At 43.5% G+C, this 26866-nt stretch overlaps 2 protein-coding genes across 2 annotated transcripts in view; one reads left to right on the top strand and one right to left on the bottom strand.

Annotated features, from left to right (window-relative positions):
• Positions 1-293: 293 nt before the first annotated feature.
• LOC139641990 (regulator of G-protein signaling 22) lies at positions 294-17969 on the top strand. The gene is made up of 18 exons (XM_071516673.1): positions 294-1060; positions 1380-1541; positions 1804-1990; positions 2309-2416; positions 7688-7789; positions 8418-8612; positions 9016-9108; positions 9446-9639; positions 10401-10563; positions 12080-12238; positions 13585-13615; positions 13946-13956; positions 14679-14840; positions 15655-15834; positions 16012-16200; positions 16487-16624; positions 16940-17039; positions 17869-17969. The coding sequence occupies exons 1-18, from the start codon at positions 294-296 to the stop codon at positions 17967-17969; spliced, it is 3042 nt and encodes a 1013-aa protein (XP_071372774.1).
• Positions 17970-18627: 658 nt separating this feature from the next.
• LOC139641993 (intermembrane lipid transfer protein VPS13B) overlaps positions 18628-26866 on the bottom strand; it is a 333765-nt gene continuing 325526 nt past the window's right edge. Inside the window, exons 62-67 of the mRNA XM_071516677.1 lie at positions 25899-26069; positions 24267-24443; positions 22086-22188; positions 20359-20527; positions 20187-20267; positions 18628-20016 (exon numbers count right to left, since the gene is read on the bottom strand). Coding sequence (XP_071372778.1) covers positions 19768-20016; positions 20187-20267; positions 20359-20527; positions 22086-22188; positions 24267-24443; positions 25899-26069 — 950 coding nt within the window. The 3' untranslated portion in view covers positions 18628-19767. The remainder of the gene's footprint in view (positions 20017-20186; positions 20268-20358; positions 20528-22085; positions 22189-24266; positions 24444-25898; positions 26070-26866) is intronic.

The raw sequence follows: 26866 nt of genomic DNA, 5'->3' as shown, positions 1-26866 counted from the left end.
GCTGTCTCAGTGGGACCCGAGCCTCTGTATCCAGAAGAGGGATGGTGACTCACGTCAAACCATCCACTCAGCCACAAGACCTCACTCTTCCCCCCAACTGAACAAGGAAAATAACAATGTACTGCAGGCCCTAACATGCTCACATGCTCAAGAGAATGTTTCAACAAAAGGTATATGCCATGACTTTTCAAAGTGCATGTCTACAAGTTCTGTATATATGTTGAAATCTAGTGATGAAGCCAAGGATGTTTATTTATTATTGTCTCTTTTCTCACTGTGCAGGGTCGATTAGGATGTATAACTGTACGTATCTACCCTCTTCTGGCCAGGAAGGACACAGGAAGCATATCAACCCAAAATGCTGTGCATCTTCCCGATGTTCCTCCTGCCTCTCTGAGCCAGAGGATCCACACACCTTCTCCTCTTCCTCCCCCTCCTCCTCCTCTAACCTCAACTCTGAGAACACTCAGGAACCCCACAGCCCAGAAACAGAGTTGAGCCTCTATTTCACAGCACCACCAGCTGGCACTGCAGAGGAGCAGTGGCTGATAGAGTCCAATACCCAGAATCTTGAGTCTTCCAACCTACAATTAGAGTATCTGGCTGCCGAAGTGGTTAAACAGGTGATCAAAGATGCAGTGAAAGAAACGGATGAATGCAGCCAGACAAACACCTCTGACTGTCTCAGCAAGTCGGGAGACCAGAGAAATCGTTTCAGCCTCCCAAACGGCCCCTCCGAATGTGAAGTTTGCCGCTATTCAGCTGGTGAGGGCAGAGAAAGACTGGAGGAAGAGAAAGAGAGAGTTCAAGAAGCCGAGAAGGGGAGCGAGGAGAGAGAAAAGACAGAGGGAGATGAGGAGAAGAATAAGGAGGGGAGCAGGGGCGCAGACCAGAAAAATGTCCTTGATATTTGTTACCATGGCGCCTGTTTCCATGGCAGTAGACAGGGCTTGGATGAGTTCAAGGAGTTTTTACGAGGAACGTCGGGAGAGAAGCTGCTTCATCTCTGGATGGATATAGAGAGACTGAAGGCTACACAGCGCCGGGAGCAGAAGAGCAGGTAAAGAGGAAAAACATGGCACTGCACACTGTATTTGTAACACACACCTTTTGCTATTCTATTACACCATATGGTAATGTCCCCAAAGAAATTATGGTTATCTGATTGGCCTAATGAATGAATGAATGAAGCATATTTCCATATATATTTTCTGTAGATCAGTCAACTGCAACAAAAACTTTAATCTCACTGTCACAATACTTATGCTTTTGTGTTTGTTAGACATGTGATTGGTGTTGTGTAAGATAGAAGTATCAGACGTGATGTGATGTGTTGTTGCATGATGTGATGTGATGTGATGTGATGTGACATGGATCAGACATTTGGTCCTGATGAGAAGCCGCTACCTGCTGAGCAGCAGTCGGAGCAGTCTGAATGTGGAGCTGCTCTCCAGGCTGGGCCTCACTACCTCCCCCTGCTGGACAGAGGAGAAACTACGCTTGGTTCAGCCCTGCCTCACTGAGGCTCTGCTCTTCTACTGGTGAAAATCTAATATTTCACTTCATAATATGTTTTAGAGACACTGGTGTGGGGGCGTGGGTGTGTCTTTTTATATGTCCTTGGTAGACTCAGCCAGGATTTCACATATTTTTCTGTCATATACTGTGAAATATATGTTACATAAGCTGTATTTTCAACATATATTGTCAGCTAATATTGCTTATATTGTTTGCTCTTTGTACAAATGGATTTCTTTGGTAATTCTCTCTCCCTTTGCTGTCTTTTCTCTTGAATCCCCACAGGGCTCCCAGGTTCTGGACGTCCCAGTTTGTTCAGGAAGACAGTGATGAATCCCCTCATCTGGGGCTGTGGACGAAGAGGCACCTGAGGCCTCCGTCAGGGCTAGACCCCCATCCTGGCTGTATAATCCTGCCCCCCCTCTGGCCTGACACCTGCCTGCCCACATCCCCCCACACTGTCTACACACAGGTAGGAAAACTGGGTGGAGAAGATACAGAAAGTTTATTAGATGGGATAGAGAGTCCAGAGAGCATTTAGACCGTGACATGTAACCAATGCACTGAAACCAATAGAGATGGAGCTCTTTCTAGATTCGGGGGGGGGGGGGGACTTGTCTGTTCAGTGGTGAGTGGAAACATTGGCAGGAGCTTAATTTTCCTCTATAAGAGAGGTGAAGTGTGTTCGTTGTCATGATTCTAATTTATTTTTTATGACTTGCCTTGTTGATTATGTTCAAGTTTTCTGGTCTCTGTGTGTGTGTGTGTGTGTGTGTGTGTGTTTCATCAGTTATATTTCAGTAGCAGTAGAACAACGGAGCGGATGTTACAGGCTCTCTATGTTGACTCCCGGGCTGGTTTATACTTCACACACTTCTGTGAACAATCTGGAAACCAGGTACAATAATAGCTGCTACATTTGAATATGAAACACTCTTATTCAATTTATCTATTACATCGAGTTACATCCTTACTTAGCCGTCCAAAATAGTGGATTACAATACTTTTAGACATTATTACTTTAAAGTGAGGCGGTACCATCTATACTGTTAAAGACACTTTTAAAACTTGATGTGACACAGACTTCCGGTTCCGCTACAATGCAGAAAGCTCCGTCTTAATTCTGTTCAGTTATCTACATTTGACTTGACCAAACCAATTATTTTAAGAAACATCTTTGACAGTGACCATACTAAACGGGTATACTTGGCATGAAACAAGGTACACGCAAGGGCAGCAGACTTAAGTGCCGCTTTCTACGACATTGCCTTCGTCTGGATGTCTCAAAATGGCGGACGAAACAGGGCCAGCTATTTCCCTTAATGTACTGAGAACCGAGCTACAGTCGTCGCGGAAGGCAGTGCTTAGTGACATTAAATCTGAAATAGCCAGCATGCACCAAGAAAAAAAAAAGATCTCATCTCTCCGTGAAGAAACCAAAGCAGACATGCTCCCATTTGCTCCGAGCTAGCAAACGAGCTGTCCTCACTCCATGCCGCACACACCGAGTTTTCCAAAGAACAGTTGGAAATGGGCAAATCTCTGAGTCACACCATGGATCGAGTTGTAGCACTAGAACAAGCACAGCATTCGATGGCAAAGGAGTACAAAAAACTTTGTCGAATGTGACTGTCAGCCGGCTAGCTAGCTAGCTGACAAGCTAGCAGGTTTTCATCGCAAAACACAGCCGGCTAACATGGACGCTGTCTACCCATCCTCTAAAACATCGTGTACCTGCTGACATTAACGTTACATCTGGAGACAATGACATGTCTACACGTTACAAGGTAACGTTAACGAACTATAAATAGGTATTATGGTAATGCACGGACCAGAGCTAACGTAAAGCTAGACATTTTTATAAGTTTAAACAAATGCCATTATTTAATGACGGCGGCAGAGGGGAAAGGAAAATAATACATATAATAATAATCCCCGATCTTTACTTTCTCTCTTTTTTGTTATGGTATTGCTATGTTGAATGTGTTGCAATACGTTTTTGATGTTAGTACTGCTGACATTATTGTTATGGTTACTGTTATTATTATTACTACTACTATTATTTTTATACGTCATTTTAAATGAAACTACCAATGTTTCTTCTACTTTTTGGTCAATTGAACTGCATTAATTATTTATTTGTTTTTTCAAATATAATTAGTCATACTTCGTTTACATGTAATAGACTTCTGTTATGAAGGAGCTAAGAGCTAAATTTTGCTCATTGCAGTTTAACTGAATGTGTCTTGGACAAAGAAAGTTAAGTTGCTTGCCTAAGTTTTTCTTCTATACCTTTCAGTTGGGGAAAGGTAAAGAGGGGTTAGGGGTATGTTCTAGCAGGGGTTTCTGTGTTCTTGTAGGTTTTTTTTTCTCCTAAATGCAGATGGATGTCAATACTCATGCTTAGTGCTTCTATTTTATCTACTTCTGACTTATATATAAATATAAATATAAATAAATATATATTATAAATATATTGGCTCATCTTAAAAGATTGGGGATGGATATTGCCTTCCTGCAGGAGACGCATTTAAAGAATCAGGATCACACTCACCTGCGCAAAAACTGGGTCAGCCAGGTATTTCACTCCCATTTTAACTCCAAATCTATACTTGTTAGTAAAAATGTTCCCTTTATATCATCTAATATCATCCCAGATCTGCATGGCAGATATATTATAGTCATTGGAAAACTCTACAACATGCCCATGGTCTTAGCCAATATATACGCCCCCAATCACGACGATGAGCACTTTATATCTTCCTTTTTGGCCACCTTACCCAATCTTGATACTCATCAACTGATTCTAGGTGGCTCAATCCAATGCTAGATAGATCTTCGAACAGACCACAGGCCCTTACTAAATCAGCAAAAGTGATAAATACATGCATGGATACATTCAAGATAACAGATCCTTGGAGACTTATGTACCCAAATCAGCGTAAATATTCTTTTGTTTTCACCCGCACATGACACCTACTCAAGGATAGACTATTTCCTGATTGACTGTAAGTTTCTTTCTTTGATGAGACACTGTAATTATGAAGCGATTGTATTATCCGATCATAGCCCCCTTGTTCTTAAATTGGTATTTCATAACAAACACATGCCCAGGTACTGGAAATTTGATAATACCTTATTATCTAGCAAACCCTTTGTTGATGACATAATATCTCAAATACAGTTATATCTCTCAATAAATGACACACCAGATGTTTCTAAAAGTACACTCTGGGAAGCGCTTAAAGCATATATTTGAGGGCAGATTATTTCACAAAAGGCATTAGCCACACGAGTGCGAAATGAGCACTGTAAAACTCTGACAGATCAACTTCTCGAACTCGATCAGCGATATGCAATTCTCCTTCACCTGAATTTACAAGGAAAGGCTTTCCCTTCAAACTGAATTTAATCTCCTTACTACTTCAGAGACGACTAATTTGATGACACAACCCGTCATAGATTCTATGAACATGGCGAAAAAGCAGGCAAAATCCTTGCACACCAAATTAGGGAATCAGCCGCCTCTAGATTAATCACAGAAATCCGTACTAGTTCTGGACAAGTAATAATAAATGAAAGCATTTTTATTTCAATTTGTATTCTACAGAATCAGCTGGAGATCCCAAACTGATTGGTAGTTTTTTCAACAAATTAAATATACCTTCCATAAGTCAGGAAGATACGGTCCAGCTTGAGGAAGCTATTACTGTGGAGGAAATACATCAAGCCATACGCAACATGCAATGCTCGAAAGCCCCGGGCCCAGATGGGTATACGCCAGAATTTTACAAAACATTCATAGAACATATATCCCCTTTACTCGAGGTATTTAATGAATCCCTCAATACTGGTCACCTCGCACCAACATTTTACCATTCATGTATTTCTCTGCTCCTTAAAAAGGACAAGGATCCGTTCAACCCAAGCTCATATAGACCCTTGAGTCTTCTCGATGTAGATGCTAAATTGCTAGCCAAGATCTTAGCCACACATCTTGAGAGAGTGCTCCCAACAGTAATATCTTGTGATCAAACAGGTTTTATTAAAAATAGACATTTATTTTTCAATCTTCGGCGATTATTCAATATTATTTATTCTCCCAGCACAAATCCCCACAATTCCGAAGTGCTTATATCTCTTGATGCTGAGAAGGCTTTCGACAGGGTCGAGTGGGACTTTCTCTTTTCGACCCTGTCCAAATTTGGATTCAGCCCAACTTTCATTTCTTGGATTAAATTACTCTATGTCTCGCCCTTAGCTTCTGTTCACACAAATGGGTTTAGGTCTGATTATTTCCCTTTAAGTCGCTCCACCAGACAAGGTTGCCCTCTCTCTCCGCTTCTTTTTGCACTAGTTATCAAACCGCTTGCGATTTCTTTGCGTGCCTCAGATACTTAAACTGGAATCGTTAGGGAAGGGAGGGAGCACAAAGTTTCATTATATGCCGATGATTTATTACTGTACATTTCCAACCCGTCAACGTCTATTCCCAGTATTATGTCCATTTTAGAGAGTTTTGGCAAGGTATCAGGGTATAGGGTCAACATCACCAAAAGTGTTTTATTTCCCATCAGTACTCAAGCCCAAAAACAAACATTTAGCTCTCTCCCGTTTAAAGTTTTAAGTCAGTTTCGGTACTTGGGGGTCACTATCACCAAAACATTCTCTGATTTGTTCAAACAGAACTTTTTAGAACTTTTTAAACCTACAGAACAAGATTTTGTAAAGTGGTTAAATCTCCCCATTTCACTTGCTGGCCAAATTAATATAATTAAAATGAACACCCTTCCTAAGTTTTTATTCTTATTTCAATGTATCCCAATTTTTATCAATAACACTTTCTTTAAGAACTTAGATAAAATAATCTCTAATTTTGTCTGGAATAAGAAGCCCCCCTGAATAAGGAAAGATTTTTTACAGAGACCCAAGTCAGAGGGCGGAATGGGACTACCTCATTTTAAACTCTACTATTGGGCATGCAATCTACGCGCACTCTCCTTTTGACTCCAAGATCAGATGCCTGCCTGGCTCTGCATTGAAAGAAAGTGTTGCTCCCCATCTTCTTTATCAGCTTTGCTCTTTTCGTCATTGCCCACCACACGCTCGTATTCTGCAAATAATCCATTAGTTTCACACTCACTTAAAATTTGGTCTTTAATAAGAAAACATTTTGGGTGGCATTCTGGCTCTCTTCTGGCTCCTTTGGTCGTAAATCACTTATTTACTCCATCTCTCTCTGATGCAATGTTTCAAGCGTGGCACAGAAAAGGCACAGTTACGCAATTTTGTCAAACAAAACACTACATCCTTCCCCAACATTCCACATAGTTCACCAATGGAATCCATATTTTTGTCAAATCCTTTGATTGTAGGAGGCATTTCCATTATTTATAACGCACTTTCATGTTTAGATTGTACCACCTCCTTAGATTATCTAAAAACAGCCTGGGTAAATGATCTAGGAGTAGCTATCACAGAAGAACTATGGACAGAAGCCCAGGCACTGGTACATTCCTCATCAGTCTGTGCTAGACATGGGCTCTTGCAGTTTAAAGTATTACACCGAATGCACTTATCAAAAAAAAAAACTTTGCAAAATGTATCCAAATATAAATCCAGCATGCGACCGATGTGGGCAGTCACCATCTTCACTAGCCCATATGTTCTGGCACTGCCCAAGAATAACAAAATATTGGCAAGACATTTTTCAATCACTATCAGACATCACGGAAAGACCTGTTGATCCTGATCCACTGACGGCAGTCTTTGGAGTCAAACGATCTGATCTTGTGCTAACCAGCTCTCAATATAACATGACATTTGTAACCCTCCTAGCACGCAGGCTGATATTATTAAACTGGAAGCAAAGACAGGCTCCAACCCACTCTGCCCTTATGAAAGATGTTATGCAGCACCTGCACTTGGAAAACATTAAATTCTCATTGAGAGCGTGTGAAGACAAATTCTACCAGATTTGGCAACCCTTTATAGACCACTTCAATAACAATGCGCTTACCCTTCCCACAAACTAGCCTAGTTTAGTTTAAACACGAGTCACAAAACTCTGAAAACCCCAATAAAAAGAGTTGTAAAAAAAAAAAAAAAAAACTTGCTGTGACAAGGAATACAAGTCCATGATGATAACTAGTCGTTTGTCCTGTCTCAGCTATGGGAGAATGCAGTGAACTTCTGGACTGACCTGCAGCACTACCATCAGCTGTTCTACCAGGACGGACTGGACCCTTACCGAGTACAGAGACAAGCACAGGTCAGCACACACACACACTAACACCCCCTCCCCAAGTACCAAAAAGTTTTTCTCCTCAGGATTTATTTTTCCTAAATTAATCTCAAACTGACTTGTAAATGAAGGAAAAATACTAACCCCCCCCCCCCCCCCGGTCTCTGTACCCTGTTTACCCCTCACTAAGTGGGGAGCTGTAAGCGGCCATAAAAACATGTGAGTCAGACCCCCCCCCCCCAGTGGCGCGCCAGGCCAGTCACCCAGAACCACCCAGTCTGGTTACAGCTGGACCAGGGAGGGAAGCAGGCCTGTCCAGAATAAATCACAGTGAAATCTATTTTCCTTCAATTAAGCTTTATTTCACCAGAGGAATCACATATTGATGAGTATCTGTTTCCATTGTTCCATGGCCAAGAGAGTTACAAGCAATGTTTATATGGTGTGATGGCTGTAGTGATGAGAGATAGTGAATACAGTGTGGATTGGATAGTGATGTTGTGTATGACAACACTGAACTCTGTTGATGAGGATGATGAAAGTGATGATGATTGTGATGAGAAATGTTTCTGAAGTAATGAAGTTCTCTTCTCTTCTCTTCTCTTCTCTTCTCTTCTCTTCTCTTCTCTTTTCTTCTGTCCTCTCTCTTCCACAGATCCTTTACTCCACCTATCTGTGCAGCTCTGCCAGGAGGAGTATTGGTGTAGATGAGGAGATCAGGAGGGAGGTGTACGACCGACTGATGCCCGCCTTTGAGGAGCTGTTTGACGGGGTGGAGGAGCACAGCCTCACCCTCCTCCTGGAGCCCTGGGCACTGCTGGTAGCCAGGGATAAAGAGTCCTACCAGCAGGTAGCTACATCCAGAGCCAGGTTCAATTCACTTACTTTTCAGCCAGTTGAGGAGGTGGACTCTCTTTAATATGTTGTCAAGTTAGACTGGCGTTCAAGACTGGAGTTAAATACCCCTGTGTTGACAAGCTTCCTCCCTGCTGAACTGTCCATAAGCAAATCACTGAATCCCTACCAGCTCACACAGGAAGGAGGCAAGAGAAAATACATTTTGATCAAAAAATACATTACATAATATCCAACATATTAAGACATAATAAAAAAAAGGGGGAAAAAGCAGGAGATGTTGGTACATGTGTGAATATTGTTTAGAGCAAATAGATTAGAATGATTTGCCTGAGTCTAGGCTTTCCTAAGTGTTGGTGTATGTGTGTTTGATTTTGTTTGTGTGTGTGTTTCCCCAGGTGTGTGTGCAGCAGGAGGTGCGCCGGGTGGACAGTGAGGAGTACAGGGAACTGCAGAGCCTGTATGAGGAGTCAGAGCTCCGACTGAAACAGGTCAGGTCAACCACAGTCCAGCAGTATAAAACAGATAGCTGCAGTCCTAAGGTCTGATTGGTTGAGTCATGCTGGAAGCCATTGTAAAATACCCAATAAACACACAGCTGTGACTATAAAACAGCTAATGTAAATATTAATATGAAAATCACGTCATACCAGTACTTATGTGTTGCTTAGCAGCAATGTTGCCTAGCTACTGTTCAAGGACTATATTGCTCTGCCCCCCCCCCCCCCCCCTCTCTCTCACTCACTCTCTCTCTCTCCCCCCTCCTTTCTCTTGCTTGCTCTTCTCTCTCGCTCTCTTTCTCCTCCTCCTCTCGCTCCATCTCAACAGGAGGAGCAGTGCAAGTCCACTCTACCTCCTTCTCCTCTTTCACCTCCTCCTCCTCCTCCCTCAGCGGGCCCCCAGGAGCCTGACCCCTGGTCCAATGTCTCTCCACGTTACCGTGGTTACCGTCTAGGTTCCTTACTTCGCCACCGCCACGAGATCCGGCATTTCCTATCCTTCCTCCAGAACCAGGACGCCAGGTGACTTGTGAGCTTGTACATTAAGACTGCCTCACTTACTTTTGACAGAGGACAGTCAGTCACACCAGGGTGAATGATCAATGCCTATTTACTTCTATTCTCTCTCAGTTTAGCTCTCTATATCCTATATTTGCTTCTCTGTAGTACATCTCTCAAAATGGTTTGAGGACAGCAGGATGGTGTAGTGAGTAGGGAGACCATCCTTAAACCACAGCACCCGGGTTCAAACCACAGTGTTGGCAAACATTCACCCTGCTGAAGTGTCCTTGAACAAGGGTTGAGAACATCATAAAATGGGTTTATGAAATCCTTTCAACACCCATTGACTACACTGAAAAATGCATGCTTGTCAAGCTAAAAACAAGGCAAGGCTTTCGATATTTTGGATATACAAGGTTTTCACCCGACAACAGTGATATGCAGTTTGTAACAAGGAGAGGGATATGGCCATCTGAAGAAAGCAGATAAGTGAATTTACAGCAATATCCACTGAATGTACAAAACATTAGGGACACTTTTTCTATTTTTCCATGAAGTACACTGATGGGGTGATTCCAGGTAAAAGCCATTATCCCTTATTGATCTCCCTTATTAAATATATACCAATCATGTAAATGTGCGTAATATTCACATTAACAAGTCAATAGAACGCCACACATATGCGCACTAAGTGTCCTGGTGTGTAGGCAACTATACACTACACTTTGAACAGCTCACATGAATCTTTCATGGGTCTTCTGCACACGTTTGATCCTGTTCAGTGTCCACCTGACCTGCTGGCTGGACCTGGAACAGTACAGGAGGATTCCTCAGAAGGAGAAGGCCGTCAGACAGGAGAAGTCGTCTCACATCGCAACCAAATACCTTACCAGGAAGTACTTCTTTGGCCCCGACAGCCCCGCCTCAGCAGAGCAGCAGAACAATGTACGTTAGTCAATCCCATCATTTCTTTAGAATCTATGCTATATTTTATTGCCATTCCCACAAATCAACATGACAAACGTAGCCATTTTGGTCTAGTGATGACAAACAATTTTAAGCCTCCAGTGAGTTTGAATTATTGTGAACGTCTTGTGGAAGGATTAGAGAGACGGAGGGAGAAACAAGGTGCCATGACATGACAAACCAGAGACGGGATGTGAGCTTCGGTTCGACATCCAGATTTGATAAACTGGGGGTGCTACGGCTCCCACACAAGTTCCCATCTCCCTTTTTTGGCGTCCTACCGACTCCATGCTGACAGCTGTGACAGCAGGGTGTTGGTGGAGAGCGCAGGATGGGAGGGCATGGTTAGAATTAAGATGAGATGAATGAGAGGATTGTGGTTTGGATCCAGAGGACAAAGAAGATCAGCTCCAGCAACAATGACAGTAGGGTGAAATCTCTCCTGACATTTATAGTTGGAGATTCGGTTTCTGGATTCTAGCATTACTGTAGGAGGGCATGGGGTGTATAGAATTAGGATGAGTAGAGGGGACACTTTGTGGCGGGCCTGATAATCTCCTTCGGGACACCAGAGATGGCTGCCACAGAATTTTTATAACGCTGTCATGGAAAAGAGAATTGTTTTATATGTGGTATAGGACATACCGGCCAAATGGCGGTTGAGGAACGCTGATTTGAGGGTGTTCTTGTGGCTCATTGGGCTAAAAGACCCACAATGTACTTGTTGACATCATGGGTTTTACTCTGGCACATGCCTTTTTGTCATATGTCATCCTCGTCTCATAAATACCATCACAATAACCCTTAAAAATGTTTTAATTGAATGAGAAGGCCAATTCTACTCCTTCTAGCTCTGTAGGATCGGGTCTGGCCGGGTCTCTCGCATCTCCGTCTTGGTTCTTGTCTGCGTGAGCGATGTGGAGAGACTGACAGCTTTACTGCTTTGGCCCTTCACTCTCTCAATCACTCAGTCATCCAGTCACAGATTGGCCCCCTTTCATCTACTGACTCTCCCACTCCAGTGCCACGACTGGTTCTCATTTCTGGTGTGTGTGTGTGTGTGTGTATGCATGCCTGCGTGTGTGCAAAATGTGATGGAGAGATGAGAGAAAATAAAAAAAGGAGATATCAATAGGGAGACGTGGCCAGAGCGATATATAAAGAGAGAAAGCAGACAAGGGCGATGAAGAGAACAGAGGGATTGTGGGAGTGATGGAGAGCACCGCAGGAGTCAGGAAGCAGAGGGTTTTTTCAGGCAGGTTTCCTACTGTGAGCAGCTTTCCTCTGGGTTTGAGTAGCCCTCATATGTTCTTAATGTGGTTAAGAGAAATCTACAGACAGCTACACTTACTCTTTACCATCAAGCACATGAGCACAGCTTTAATATAAAACAAATCTTGCTGTGTCCGCATCTTCCTTTATTGCATCTTTGACTGTTTTGTCTTGATTTTCTGTGTGTTTCTCTATGTGTTTATGTGTGTGTGTGTGTGTGTAGATAATTCGTCTGGCAGGTGGACTGGAGCGGCTGAGACTCGAGCGTCTCTCCAACCCAGTAGTTGTGGAGATCCAGAACATCGTCAGGAGCCATATTGAGAAAACATGGCTGCCTCTGTTTCTGGCCACGGCAGAGTTCACAGAGAGACAGATACACAAGGTTTCAATAGAATGATTTCTGTTATATTTTGACTGATCATTTCACCACTGATACATCTGATCAATCTTAGGTTTGATAATGTGTGTTTTGGAGCAGTGGCTAAGGCTATAGACAAGAAAATTTACACACAGTAGCCTAAATTTGAAAACAAATCTACCTTATCAGACTATTCATGTTACTGAATGGATCTACACAACAATCTTTTTAGAGATACCGTATCTCTCTTTTTCTAGCCTGGTTGTAAGATATTTAGTCATTATTTGTGCCCAGCCATGATGGTATGAGCTGTGGTTGCTGGGAGATTTGTGACACAACTATGAAGCCTTTATAACAGTGGTGAAATAGTCATCAGTCCATAAGTTATTGAAGGGCAGGCACCACCAAGAGCTTGTGGACAGTATTTGCATGTGGGGTTTATGCTGCATTCATGTCATATGGGAAAAAACGTCAAAGAGTTGACAGCAACAATTTAGAGGTGTACACATGTTCAAACTACATTGAAGCTGTCAAGATGCCATGACTGAAGATTTTTGTAGACTTTGGTTGGTCCTCAGTATTATTCTCAGCTTTTTCATACTTAACACACATCCACACAACCACCAAACATTGTGATGTCAACCACAAATGAAAGAAAACAAAAAACAGCAAGTAGTTGTGTCCTGCCACGGCATCTAAAAATTTATAATCACAAAATGAATTGATTTGATGAAAATCGTTCATTTTGTTGGTTTTATTTGAAATGCATATATCATTCCCTACACTTGACTGCAGGTATTTCCTTGTTGGTGACGTTAGTATTTACCACCTGGATGCTGACATGAAGGGCATTTTCAAGTCGGAAGCTCCTGTGTACTCTCTTGCACATACCTGTGACTAACATGTTGTGTTAAGTAATGGCAGTGGTCAAATGTCTACCCCACAGCCATAAACGTCACGATACATGGGTGATTTATTGACAAAATGGAGAATGTCAGTATTGTTTATCGCAACAGGGATGAGAATTGGAAACTGGCACAAAGTCATTAAGGAACAATAGCATCATGAAAATACTATTGGGGATCATTGTTGGAATTATTGCCCACCTTCATTCCCTCACAATGTTGCTCATGTATCATGACCTTGAGAGAGGATAGAGATAAGAAGTCAGATACTCATTAGTGCATCCGCTATGTGAGAAAACCACAAAATGCTGTTGCTGCCCAATCGTTCTCTCGGGTTGCCTCATCAGGCGGTAACACACAAACCACACATTGCCTCATTATGTTATCAAGTGTACCTTGTTTGGTCACAAGGATCCTCTCATTAAGTAATGAGAGGTAGAAGTAGTTTAGCGTTACACACCAGAGAGAGAGACAGGTGGAGGGGTGGAAAAGCGGGGTGAGAGGGTGAGACAGAGAAGGTGGAGGTGGAAGACAGAGGCTGCGTCAGAGAGGCAAGTGTCCCCTTGAGAGGGAACATGGATTAGAGGAAATGAAGAACGAGGGCAGGGCAAAGGTGAAAAGAGGAGAGCGCTTCAGTTACTGAGGCAAAGAGCAGGAGAGTGTGGAGCAGACAGACCTGAGAGGTGTTCTGTGTCCCTGCGTAACCCTAGTTTACTCAGTGTCTGACTGTTGACCTTTGTGTGTGTGTGTGTGTGTGTGTGTGTGTTGTAGCCCCAAGCTGCAGACAGGCTCTCGGAGGTCTACCGCCGACAGAAGAAGAGGAGAGAAGCCTGGAAGGTAAGGAGAAATTCTCTGTGGAAGCTGGGTATTTTGAATGGAGAGCAATAAGGCATTTCCTGGCCTAAAAAACATTGTGTGATTTAGTTCATGACTTGGCTTCGTGCACTGGCTTTGTCAAACATCATTTTGGCCTTGTGGTTAGTTTTCCTAAATTGGATCCAGGATAAATAAGATTAAAGCGTCAGCATCGCTAACCTTCCTTTAATAGTCTTTGGAGTGTTTTCCGTCCAGCCCTGTTCCCGTCCTCCATCCTGTCTCCACAGCGGAGTAGAGATGTAAAACATGAATGTTTCAAACGTCAGGCAGGATGATTGCAGGAAGGAGTTTGCATACATGATTGTACCAGTCATCATTACAGAATAAACATTATCTCAACACTGGCAAAGAACAGGCTTTCTGAACACATGCACCTGAATAAAATAATGGAATTTTCTAATTTTCTCTGAACAAAGACTATACGTAGCTCATAGTTCATTGCCTTTCTGGTTCATCTTTACCAAGGGTGACAGTTATTAAGGAGGACAGTATATATGCTACCACTGTGCATTTTTTGTGTCTTTTGATGTTTACATATGAATTGATGATAATGATGAGATGAACTGTATTGATCCCCAGCAGGAAATTTGTTTCTCGCGCAGCAGCTTCAAGCATCCAGACCAAAAACTTACAAAGCGCTCATACAGACCCAAAGAATCCTCTCAAAGTATGTCTCCCTGCAGCAGGCCGAGGGGCTGTGGATGAGTTCCTCCAAGGAGATCCTGGTGTTTCGACGGATCCTCCTCAACCCCATCACCTGCCTGCAGTTCCAGCACTTTGTCTCCATGAAGGGAGACTTCCTGGAGAATGACGTGCTCTTCTGGCTCGAGGTCCAGAGGTACAAGGTAGGAAGAAGCAAAGACACTTGAGGGTTGCTGTCCCAGTGGCTCAGTTGGTGCAATGTTGTACCTGCAACATCCTGGTTTCAAATCTGGCCTAGGAGCTTTGTTGCATGTCATCCCTCCCTCTCTCCCTCTCTCCCCCATCTGTCCTGTCTTTCTTCACTGTAAACTATCAAATAAAAGCAAAAATGCTCCAAAACACTTGAGGGTTAGATGGATGTCTGTGGAAAGAATGGTCATTGCAATTTATTTACAATCAAAGCTATTGTGGAAGTATTTTAAGTATCATCGTATGATGTCTGATATCAAAGACAAAAGGAAAACAAGCTGTAGGGATTACGTTTTCAGTTGGCATTGAAAATATGATAGTCACTAACTGAAGCTAATTCTCTCTAAGTCTTTAACCCTGTGGCTGTCTTATCTCTTCTGGGCTTCGGCTTAAGTAGCATAGCACTTTTATTGAAATGCAGGGTTCCCAACACGGCACTGATTCTATGACATTTCTTCGACTTTCCATAACTAAGTCGGAGTGCTTCCATGAGCTAAAAAATGTGATTTGTTCGTGGTTTGTGAACGCTGTTTTTCACAGTTGTTTTTGCTGTGGAGAAAACCAGCTGACAACAACCATCTAATGCAATGAATGTGTCAAGTTGTACAATACATTATGGTATATTCCTGTAAAGTGACCCATTTGTAAAATTCAGTGATATCCCCTGACTTCCCCAGAGTTTGTCAAATTTCTCAACTGGAGTCTGGGAATGGATGTCAACCATCCCTCCCCTCATGTTTGTTCTCCCCTCTCTCTTCCTTTATACAGGATCTCTGTCATTCCCACAGTGAAGAGGCCACCATCCAGCAAAAGATCTCCACCATCATCAGCTGCTTCATCAACTCCTCCATGCCGCCCGCCCTGCAGATAGACATTCCCCCTGAACAGGCCCAGTGCATTCTGGAGAACCGCCACGAGCTGGGGCCTTACATCTTTAGGGAGGCACAGGTAGTGTCTGTGTATAAGTGCATTAATGTGATGCTGTACAGTGTGTTGCAAATCTGTGAGAGCGCAAGTGTGAATGTAATCTTTGTTTTGTTTTTTTTGCCTGTTGATGTACCTGTGTGTGTGTGTGTGTGGATGGCATTTGGGTGCCTGTGCATGTGTGTATTTTTGTGTGTGCAGATGTCAGTGTTCAATGAGCTGCTGAAGCTGTGGCCTCAGTTCCAGGCGTTGAGGAGCAGCGTCCGGGAGGAGCAACTCCTGCCTCTTTTGGAGGAGAAACGAGTCAAACACAGAGCCAGGCTACAGAGACAGAGGAGGAAAGAGGAAGAAGAGGAGGAGGAGGAGGAGGAAGAGAGGAGGAGGGCCCAGGTGAGTCAGCTGAGGGTAAAGCAGATTCTCACAGCAAGAGACTGTGGTTATACAATTCAAATACTACTGCAATACTTCCCAAGTAAAAGTCTTATTTTGGCCATGGTAGAGACAAAACTCCCAGTGTGCAGAAGTTTTGTTCCTCTACTTTGATTTATTTTGGCCTCTAGCACCGTAGCCAAGACAGTCGAGTGTGCGGTGATCTCTCTATAGAGACAAAACTCCCTGTGAAATACAGCGTTAAAACTACATTACTCTATATTTAATCCAAACCCGTTTTGTACAGGAGGAGCTGGAGAGGCAAGAATCCAGTGTAACAGAGGAAGAAGAGGAAGAGGAAGATGAGGTGGACGGAGAGAGAGAGGGAAGAGGAGAAAAGGAGCTGACAAGCAGACAGAGCAGCAGCTGTTCTCCCACACAGCAGGTAAGGGGCTTGCTGATAAAATTATGAGGTAACATTCATAATCAATTTAGCTGAAGATGTATTTGCGTTGAAGGTATCATATGAAGAGAGCTGAACCAGAATTAGGTGATGTCGTTTGAAAGGTATCTGAGAGGACAACTTGTTATGATAAAGACTGCAGTGATGAAGATAAAGCATAAATTCAATTGTAACGTGAATTCAAAACGACCCTCAACAAATCCCACCAAAGGCAATAAAGGAGAAACTCTATCCTCTAATGTCATTGTGTTTGTAATCACATTATATCTGACTGTATTTCTGGATATGTTCCCTCAGATGTCGTGGTCTTACTCCAAGTACATGGCGGCTCTGAAGAGAGAGGAGGTGCTGCTGAGGAGACAGAGTCAGCTGGACGCCTCATTCTCCACAGCTTCAGGTACACACACACACACACACACACACACACACACACACACACACACACACACACACACACACACACACACACACACACACACACACACACACACACACCTCTCTTTGTTTCCCAGGGCTCAATGAAGCTGCCATATCCCATATCCAATGCTCTTGACTCCTCACTGCTACCATAAGTCAGACTAAATACTGAGAAACATAACACTGAAATTACATTTTACCTTTCCCACTGTACAATCCAAGTCAAACCTCCAAGGCGCTAATATTGCCTGGCGTGTAAAAGCAAAAGCAACGTCAAAGTGACCCCTTCCAAATGTCAGAACTGTCTCATTTTGTACAACTCTGGCTCCAGCAGCCACTTCAGCCTGTCCATTAGGTGTCAATGTGCTGTGCAGGAGTTAGTCCCAGCCCACACCGACTGGTTGTGTAAATGAAGCGTGATGCTAACGCAGGGGTTAGTTCCAGCCCGTAGTGAATGAGGACCATCGGAAATGAAGCATGGTGCAAATTGTGTTTTAATGGGATGGGATGGAGGAGGCTTCCTGTTAGGAACACAGATGGAGATCATCATCATGTCCTGCGTGGAGGCCCAGCACTATGTGGATGGGAAAGTCTACAGAGCGGAGAGGGGAGGTGTTTGCTTGTGTATACATGCATGCATCTGCTTTCTCACTGTCTCTGAGCCATAAATAACCCCTCTTATTCTTTGCACAAACAGCGTTCATCAGTGTGTTTATGGACTGGACTAGCAAGTGGCTTTGTAAATAAATACTACTGCTCCTGCTTCATACTCTGTCATTAAACTGTCCGTCTGTCTCTCTCCCCTCCAGACTCTTCCTCTGGCCGCAGTCTGAAGTCAGCAGGCAGCAAGCACAGCCAGCGGCAGCCCTCCCTTCACTCTCCCAGAACACAGAATATACAACAGCTATAATGGTATATGGATGGGGAAATGACAATATGTAATGTACTGATGCTGAAGAAAAGTGAAAAAAGCTAAACTCTAAGGAGTATATCCTGTTTCTAGCTTGGTTTGACGTGTTATTTTGCCTCCCCAGCTGAATTGACTCTAATGTTTAGTAGGACAGATGTAAGCGGCTGCGATATCAAGTGAAAACAACGTGTAAGGAGCGACAACATGCAGCACAGCGTTGACATGAACACTGGAGTTTGACTGATGGAAGAGGGAGACCGACACCGTTATCGGAGCACAGAGGATGAGTGAAAACTGAGAGCAGAGCTGCTGGAGATGAGGTACAAGGCTGAGGATGGATTTACACAGGAAGGGAAAAACACATTTTAAACCCAGTGCGACAAACACCTGATCTGGTCACTGTTCATCAGATCTGGGTTAAAAAAAGAGCTTATGTCTGCAAAAAAGGCAAAGCAAAACAGTGGAGTTGGTTGTGATCAATCATAGCTACAATGTAAACAAAATATATTTTCATTAATTTATATTTGCCAACAAGAATAGAACCTCAATGAAGACAAATGTACCATGTGGGTAATCACCAACTAAAATGTTTCTTACATGGTAGACAATGACAGAATAAATGTTGATTTTAATTTTTTTAATAAAATGTTTTTCACTATTAATACAATATATTATCCATTTACATACATCATAGGCATTAGACTTTACAAAATGATGTGAAATCTAACATAGCACTCACTGTTATAACAATAAAAAGGCAACATCAATAATAATATTTTTGCATCATGAGGGGTTGGCATGAACGTAAGGTTACAAAGAACAGCGCTATTGTGAAACAACTTTATGTGCTGCATCATCTATAAAAATAACATATAAAACAGCAACATTTTGGTTGACAGCTGGTATCGTTATCGTCCATCAACATGTATATAATATTGCACTTACATTGGCATGAGACAAGCACTCAGTACATGGAGTATGTAAACACCAAGAGCTCGTTCTGCAGAGTGAACCATTACAGACTGTTCACATAGAAATACATTGTATTAAACTAATCTGAGTGACTTAGAAATAGAATAGAGACCCATGTTGGTTCTATAATTTGCGTTTCTATCTGCAGCACTGAGAATGTTTCACCTGCACTGAACAAGCCCCAATTTAAGTCGAAAGAGCACAAAGTGTTGGTCAAACACAAAAGGTTTAATGTTTAAGTTCATACGGCAACTCCTCCTGTCTGTTTTTTTAACATTAGTGTTCACTACAGCATATGTGCACTGATGATACTGTCTCATATTGAAATGTCCATGTAACAGAAATATCTAAACTTACTACATGTGTTTCTATAATTAAATAAAACTAAATCTAAACCCTCTTCCTTTCTCTGTGGCTATGTGATATAAGTATATTATATTGTATCAGTAGAAAACTTTATTTTCAAAGGCAATTTGTGAGAAAACCCTACAACCCTAAGGACTGGATGACCAGGTAGGACTTCCATAAATATAAGACATGTTCTTTTACCCCAACAGGTATCTTTTGCATAAATGGGGAGTTATTTGTTATAAAGAGCCAAGGTACAGTGTATCCAAAGATTTTTTTAAAAATTCAAACCCTGGAGGCAAAGGCTAGATATAAACAAGAACAAATGTGTTTTTTTTTTTTAAATCTTTGTCTGATCTGGCTAACCACGTTACCTCATTTTTCCCTGTTCAGACTGCAATCAAAAGCTCATGAGTGCGCCACAAAGAATCAAAGATCAGATTTTACTGCTCTGTTCAAATGTAGCCGCAGATGTGCGTTAGTGGAATCCGATGCGTAAGGCCTTGTTCTTTACCGTGGTGAACTTGCTGACGAACACCCTGGCGAAGGCAGGCTCTACCAGGTAGCGGTAGGACTTGGTGACGTTGGGCGGCGGCTCGGCGAGCATCACTGGGGGCTGCAGCTGCAGCGAGGTGGTGGAGGGGGAGAGGTACTGGGAGGCACGCGCCACGTAATCCACCAGCCGCCGGTACTGCTGCTCCGACAGCCGCTCACGACCTCCGTCACCCTGGGGAGAGAGAGAGAGCAGCTGATTACCAATACTCAGGTTCTGATAGATTTATCCTTTATGGCAGCGGTGTCCAGTCGAGGGCCAAGAGTGTGCTGGTTTTCATGCCAACCAATGTCACTTTAAAATTCAGTCATTCATTGAGGAAGCATAATATTATCGAGCCTCACCTCGGTGTCGCTGGCTAGTGTCTGCTGCTGTAAGGTGAGGGTGAGCTGGCCCTGCTGTCCTGACTCCTGCTGACACTCCACCTATAGAAAAGAGAACAGGTTTGGAATGCTAAAAAGTCTGTTTCCGGCCCTGTGAGGAGATTTTGTGTGTGTGTCGAGTACTGCCTGTTACCTCGGTGATGGGGAAGGCCTGCTGCTGGGTGTCCTCGCTGAGGCTGACCACAAACAGCACCTCCGAGGTGAGCAGCAGGCAGCCAGCGTGCTCCTGCCCCGAGCCGCTGACGATGGTCACCTCCAGCGCCATGTGCACCTCCGGTCGCCCCAGAGACTGGAGCATCTTCCTGTGGCCGCAGAGGAAGCGTAGAGGGGTGTAAACAAACATGGTGTGTGCGTAATACTGTACAGGGGGTGATTTGAGGGGGAGGGAAATACACGTTGGTGCAAATTATTAAATACACCCCCACTGTTACATTTACATACCATAAAATCTTTAAAAAATCACCCACACATGTAGGCAAGCACCATAGACATAAGACCACACAAAGTGCCCAGCTAACCTACGCCCACGCATACAAGCGACCATACATGTCAACACGGATGTATACATCCTGTAATTTAAGTTCCCACATGTGTTTTGTGTGCGCTTCCTCCTACACACATGTTGGATGGGGAAACATGCGTGCAGGAACCTAAATGTTCAGTCATGTTCGTCTGACAGCGTGTTTACATAGGAAGGCAGGTGTGCAAGTTGCAGAGCAGATGGTAAAGCGGCCATAGTGGGGATAGCTTGGTGAATTAAGTTCTGTTCAGTGTTACTGTGCTCAAACAGTCTGACCCCTCCATGTCTGGGCTACCTGTAGTAGTAAAAGTAATTGATGTATGTCTGATGGAAACCAGTTTGACTGCGAGGCAGCACGGATTAAACCACAAGGGAGCGTTATCTCAGCATTCAGGTATTTTTATCTTTTTCATCTTCCTGTAATCTGAGCACAACACACTTCCTAACCCCTTGGGTCATGGCAATTCAATAGTACAGGTGTCCTAAAGAAATACTGTATGGACAATTTTGCCTGTTTTCTTTATAGCAGTTGACAGCTGACACTGACTCCCATGAGAAAGTGTTTCATAACAATGGGGACCAAGCCAAATTGCTGAAAATTCATTAGAAAATGCCAAAAATGCAAGATGCCAATGGGATAAACAACCAGTTTTTCCTGATTCCTGATGAGTTCACTTTTTGGAGATACAAGGCTCCTTCAGGATTTAACGATAATATTAAGTGTTCCACAGAGAGAACAAACAGAGAGCTTTGGGGAGTCCCAAAGCTGATCCAGCACTGTGGATGTTCCTGTGATTCCAACCTCGTTTTTACAATGCAGGACCCAAAGGTAACCTTCTGCTTGGCGCAGCACACGGCCTCTCTACACCCTCAATCTCTCCCAACCTCCAAACCAGTTCCAGCAGAGGAAGAAAGGCGTTCCTCCTCCATCTGATGGCACTGGGACATATCTCTGGACAGACTCATAGTTAAACAGCAAGAACAATTTCTAGCTGGCGGCTTTGGCAGAGTGCTTATAAAAACCTTTTAACATGGCTCTGTGAGAACAAGGGAGGGCAGGCTGGCTACCATGTGTGGGATCAAGGTCAAACATCTTTCCAGACTTCTTTTTTTTTTTTTAAGGAAAGTGGGTAATGGACCCTCCCCAAGGTTTTTTTTTTTAAACCAAGACAGCAGGAATGATGAGAGGTAAAGGGAGAGAAAAAGGACAGCGGATCCTGGGTAGATTCCAAGAGAAACAAAGGCGAGCACATGTCCCACTTCTAAAAAAGAGCTGGACAAAAATATAATCTCAAGAAAAAGGGAGCCTGCAGGAATAATAAGTGACTCCAGGATCTTACCAGACGTATTTCAGGTGGCTGTTGGGGGCCTGAGCGGACTTCTCCTCTGCAGGCAGGTACAGTTGTTTAGGGAGCTGCCACAGTCCCGCTCCATGTAGGATACCTGTTGGGAGAGAGAGAGAGTCACAACCAGAATCAGCATCAGCATCAGCATCCCTATCGAAATAGCTTTGTCATCTGTGATTGACAGAAAGATGAGGATTAGATGTATTTACAGTAATACACGCATTTACACGGACTTGGCACGGTGGATTGCTGTTCTTATACACAACAGATCACAGAAATCCCATTTATACTTTAAGAGATTTGACTGAAAATGAACAGGTGTTCGGTTGAGGCAGCATGACCAGGAGTAAGTGTGTGCAGGTGTTTGTGTGTGCGCTCGCACGCCACTGTGTGAACGTTTCCGTTTGAATGAGTGTGTGCACGCGAGTTTCTGTAACCGTCACAGAAGTTCTGCCACCCTCCATCCATCCTGCATCATTACTGCAGCTCTTGAAACGTTTCCTCCTGGGGGTCGCCAGATGCGGTGCAGAAAGCCTGGAACATGTTTACGATGGCTCCGTCTGCACATGTCACGGCGAGTTCATAACCCATGTGCGTGTGGTCAATTTCCCCTTCCATCCCAGTCTTGCCGTCAGCGGAGCGGCAGCAGCGAGCCAGTGAAGTCATCAAGTAGTTAAAACAGAGCCATAAAGAACACAGTGAGCTCCACTCATGATGTCACCGCATTGGTACTCTGCAGCGCAACCCAGCTCTGAGTGGGCGTTTGTCCTGCAAGTGTGTGTGTGTGTGTGTGTGTAGATATGTGTGTGTGTTAGGAGAATGGGTGGGGTGTGACAGAGTTACCATCAAAAATAAAGCACTTGACCTCCTATATTAGCAACAACTGTTTCAATTCAATATGTATGCTGGTAACTGTGTGTGTGTGTGTGGATCCACATGTGCATGTGTATGCATGAGTTTGTATTTGTGTGTGTGTGAGTGTGTTTGTGTGTTTTTGTGCCCCACCTAGTGTTCGGCTGAGCCAGCAGAGCCCAGAGGGCCAGGTAGATTAGAGCCAGGCCCCAGGGAGCCATCGCTCTTACACGGAGCTGTTCACCTCATTGGTAGTTTATGTGCTGTAGCAATGACCTGTTAGCGCCAACACCCCCCCCCCCCCTCCCCCTCACTGCCCCCATCCCCCTCTCCTGCCCCCAATAAAACACAAACTAACTCTAGAGGCCTAAACTGCCTGTGTGCATGTGTGATTGTGTGTGCGTACATGCATGTATGTGTGAATTTTCATGTGCATATGCATGATTATGCGTGTGAGTGTGTGTGTGTGTGTGTGTGTGTGTGTGTGTGTGCAGACGTCAGAGGGCCTTTCAGCAGCTCTGTCCTGGGCCCCTCACTACTGAAGGTCTGGCCTAATAAACACTTGGCTCCTGCCTGGGGCCAAGAGGAGGGAAGGGGAGAGATCGTCCGTCCAGTGATGGATTTATGATGTTCCTGACACACTAACTCTAATTCACATGTGTGTTTATTAGAATAGCGTTGCCTAAGCCCCCCTGGGCAGATTTGCATTAGGCCTCGTTGTTGAGCTGTGCTGAATCAATTAGAGAGCTTGCTAGCTCTTAGCCTTGCCAGGCCAGACTTTTCTTTACACTTCATTTTAGTGCTGTGTGACATATACAACCAGAGTGTGCGTGTGTGTTAAAGAGCAACTGAACACCAAACCCAAATCTGTGTAAAGCCTGATGTCACCTTCTGTAGAGTACAACAGGTGGTGACATCACCTGGCACCAAAGATCAGCCAATAGCAGATGGCGATTTCAGTAGCATGCTTTTTACCATTAGATGTCAGGCTTTATGCATATTTGTGTTGGGGGGTTTAGTTACTCTTGAAGTATCCAAAAATGTCCCTATGTTTTGCAAAGGAGCAGAAGCTGGCCTTTGTTGAAAAAAACAACACTATAATCGAAATGATCCCTTGCTAAACAACTAAAAACAAGGCTATTAGGATTGTAGGGTTTCTATGGGTCGGTATCCAAAATAGTTTCAAGGTTCTGTTTGTGCTGAGTCACCACATGAAATATGCACTAATATGTTTTAATGAGCCTCGGTCCCAGACCATTGATACCAAATCTAGGTTATAAATTTCCTCAACACGCTATTTTTTCCAGGACCGTCCTAACTCACCGTATCCAGTCTGAGACACCAGTTCAGCCGCTCCCCCAATGGGCTTGGTGAAAACCCCCACGATGCCTTTCCCCACCCCAGAGATGACTCCTTTGGCCTTGCTGCCCGCTGAGCTCTGCATCTCCCAAGTCCTCTGGAAGTTCTGCATGGGCTGGTCCACGATGCCTGCTATCGCCCCTGGAAGAACAAGGAACACGTGTTTGCTCTTAATTGCTTGGTTGAATAAACACAAAATAAGAAACTTGCAATTAAAACATGCAAGACATGCATATAATTCAAGCGGCATGTTTTTTTTTGTAAAGGAAAGCAGCCGGTTAACCCTCCTTATGAATTTTCACTTCAATTAGACATGGGAAACAGAAAGGGTTACAGTCATACAGTATCGAAAATGCCATAAACGGGAATCACGCAGGAATTCAGACATGGTCTTGCCCTTCAGGAAATATTTGACCACTCATTTTATGTGCCACACAGATGTGATCAACGCTGAGTACATGTCAGGAATTATAATCCAGTGTAACCCAGAGAGACGCAAGCAGCTGTTTGGTTCGAATGACAACACGCTCTGTCTGTCTTTGAGACTGATTTGAGACAGACTTGAGTTTTACTGCCCTTTGGGTGTTTATTGAGTCCCTGCTGCGCTGTCTCCACTTCGCTGTCTCATAGCCCTTTGTGTGTTTGTGCATGAGACAGTGAGTGTATAATGCTGCTTTGAGTGTGTGCCAACGGACTGCCGATGACATGTGGGTGGGCAGCACACAAATTTGTGTGTGTGTTTCTCTGACCGTGAAAAAAACTACGTGTCCATGTGAATTTGTGTGTTATGTGTACAATATTTGTTGACTGTGTGGACCCCACTCTACTTTAAGAGGTACATACTGAGCAGGCTGCCTCATCCACCCCTCTGCCTCCTGTGTGTGAGTATGTGCATCTGAGCATGGTAAGTGTGTGTTTCTGTGCGTATCCAGTAGCCCGATGTCAGGCAAGAGATCCTGTATTGGGCTTGATACTCACAAAAAAAAACAACCATCTGTGTGAATGATCAGGGAAACCAATAGCATTGATGTACAGTGTTCTTGTCATCATTTTGCTTGATGAAAATCAAAGTACTGAGAATACTTCCAGGCAGAGAAAGAACTTAGTGTACCAAACTAACTCTGTGTGTGCCTGTTGACAGAGGATGGACACTAATGAGGAAAATTAATTGGGGGATGGGGTGGGATATAGTTTTTAGATAATATAGGATAGGATATAATTTTTAGATAATTAAAAATCTGATATTTAGAGGGGATGATGACAAAAGTAGCAGCTTTTTTATTGGTAGCTGTATTATTTTACTGACATTTAAATCATTTGTTACACTACTTGTTTATTAGGAAAAGTAAAAAAAATATTGTAATGCGTTACTGATTAGAACATCACTCAACACTGCTCCTGACTGGTGTGTTTCTATGTGTATCTGCAACAGTCATCTCTGTGTTTGTCTCATTTGTCTTCACACCAAGCAAACTCATGTCAAGGTGAGAGAGCCTCTGTCTCCGCTAAACCTCTGGGCTGTCAGGCAGCTGTCACATCCACTCCTCCTGGCTGGCTGGCTGGTGTGTGTGTGTGTGTGTGTGTGTGTCCACATACCTAACAAGCTAATGCCGAGTCGCGACAGCCCCTGCCTCAGTCCGTCCCCCAGGCTCTCTGGTAGCTGTCGTCTCCACTCCTCCTGCCTGGTGTAGTGCTCCTCATCCAGGGACAGACGGTCCATGTTCCTGGCCAGACTGGTGGCCAGGTTGGTGATGGACGTCAGGGTGCCTGCAGGGAGACAATGTTCAATGGTCAGAGTTCAAAATGACTGTGAGCACTATGAGTCAGTGGAAAGGAGTGGTGATAGACATCACCACTCTAACTCTACTAAATCAAACCAAAATGAATTTAGGGAAAGTTCTTTTATATGGGGGATTAATAACGTATCTTGCTCAAGGATATTTCCGTACTTATAGCTGCATGGGAGACTAAACCGGGACTTTCCAGTTCGGGGATGACCTCACTAAACAGTAGGCCATGCTACTGCCAAAAAGGTTGAGGTACAAGTACAAGCTCTTTGACTCTTCTTATAGACAAAAGTGAAATTCATGGGCTGTCTTCCCTGTTCGCCGAAATCTGAGAGTCAACCAGGGAGCTTTGGATCTTCCATGACACTCTCTAAACAAAGATATTCCCGCTCTTTGATATATATAGTATGTATAAATTTGTTTCATTTTGTTAACCTATTCATTCAAAGTTCACTTTCACCAAATGACATCCTAAATGGAAACAGTATTCATTCAGAGCTGTATCATTCTGGGAGGAGATAGAGAGGAAAGCTAACTTCTTGCTACTTTGTGACTGAGATCACAAATACAAATGTATTTGCAAAAGATAAATTTGCATTTTTTACAGTGTGAAATGAATGCCAGTTTTCTACTTAGCAGTGTGAGTGTTTCGCTATAGAAAGACATTTGCTGGGACATTTATTTTACGTCACAAAGAAGAATGTAACTATTTATTTTTCTATAATCTGTCACTGTCAGTAGTCTGCACCTCTTTGGGTGTGCGTTCTACTCGTGTTG

Source organism: Centroberyx affinis, unplaced genomic scaffold (genome assembly GCF_046629955.1).
Source record: "Centroberyx affinis isolate AG114_WGS23_722 - 3 ecotype Tasmania unplaced genomic scaffold, CSIRO-AGI_Caff_v1 ptg000423l_1, whole genome shotgun sequence".
In the NCBI taxonomy this organism is placed as follows: Eukaryota; Metazoa; Chordata; class Actinopteri; order Beryciformes; family Berycidae; genus Centroberyx; species Centroberyx affinis.
Note: the sequence above shows the minus strand (reverse complement) of the source record. Positions and strands in the feature narration are given on the sequence as shown.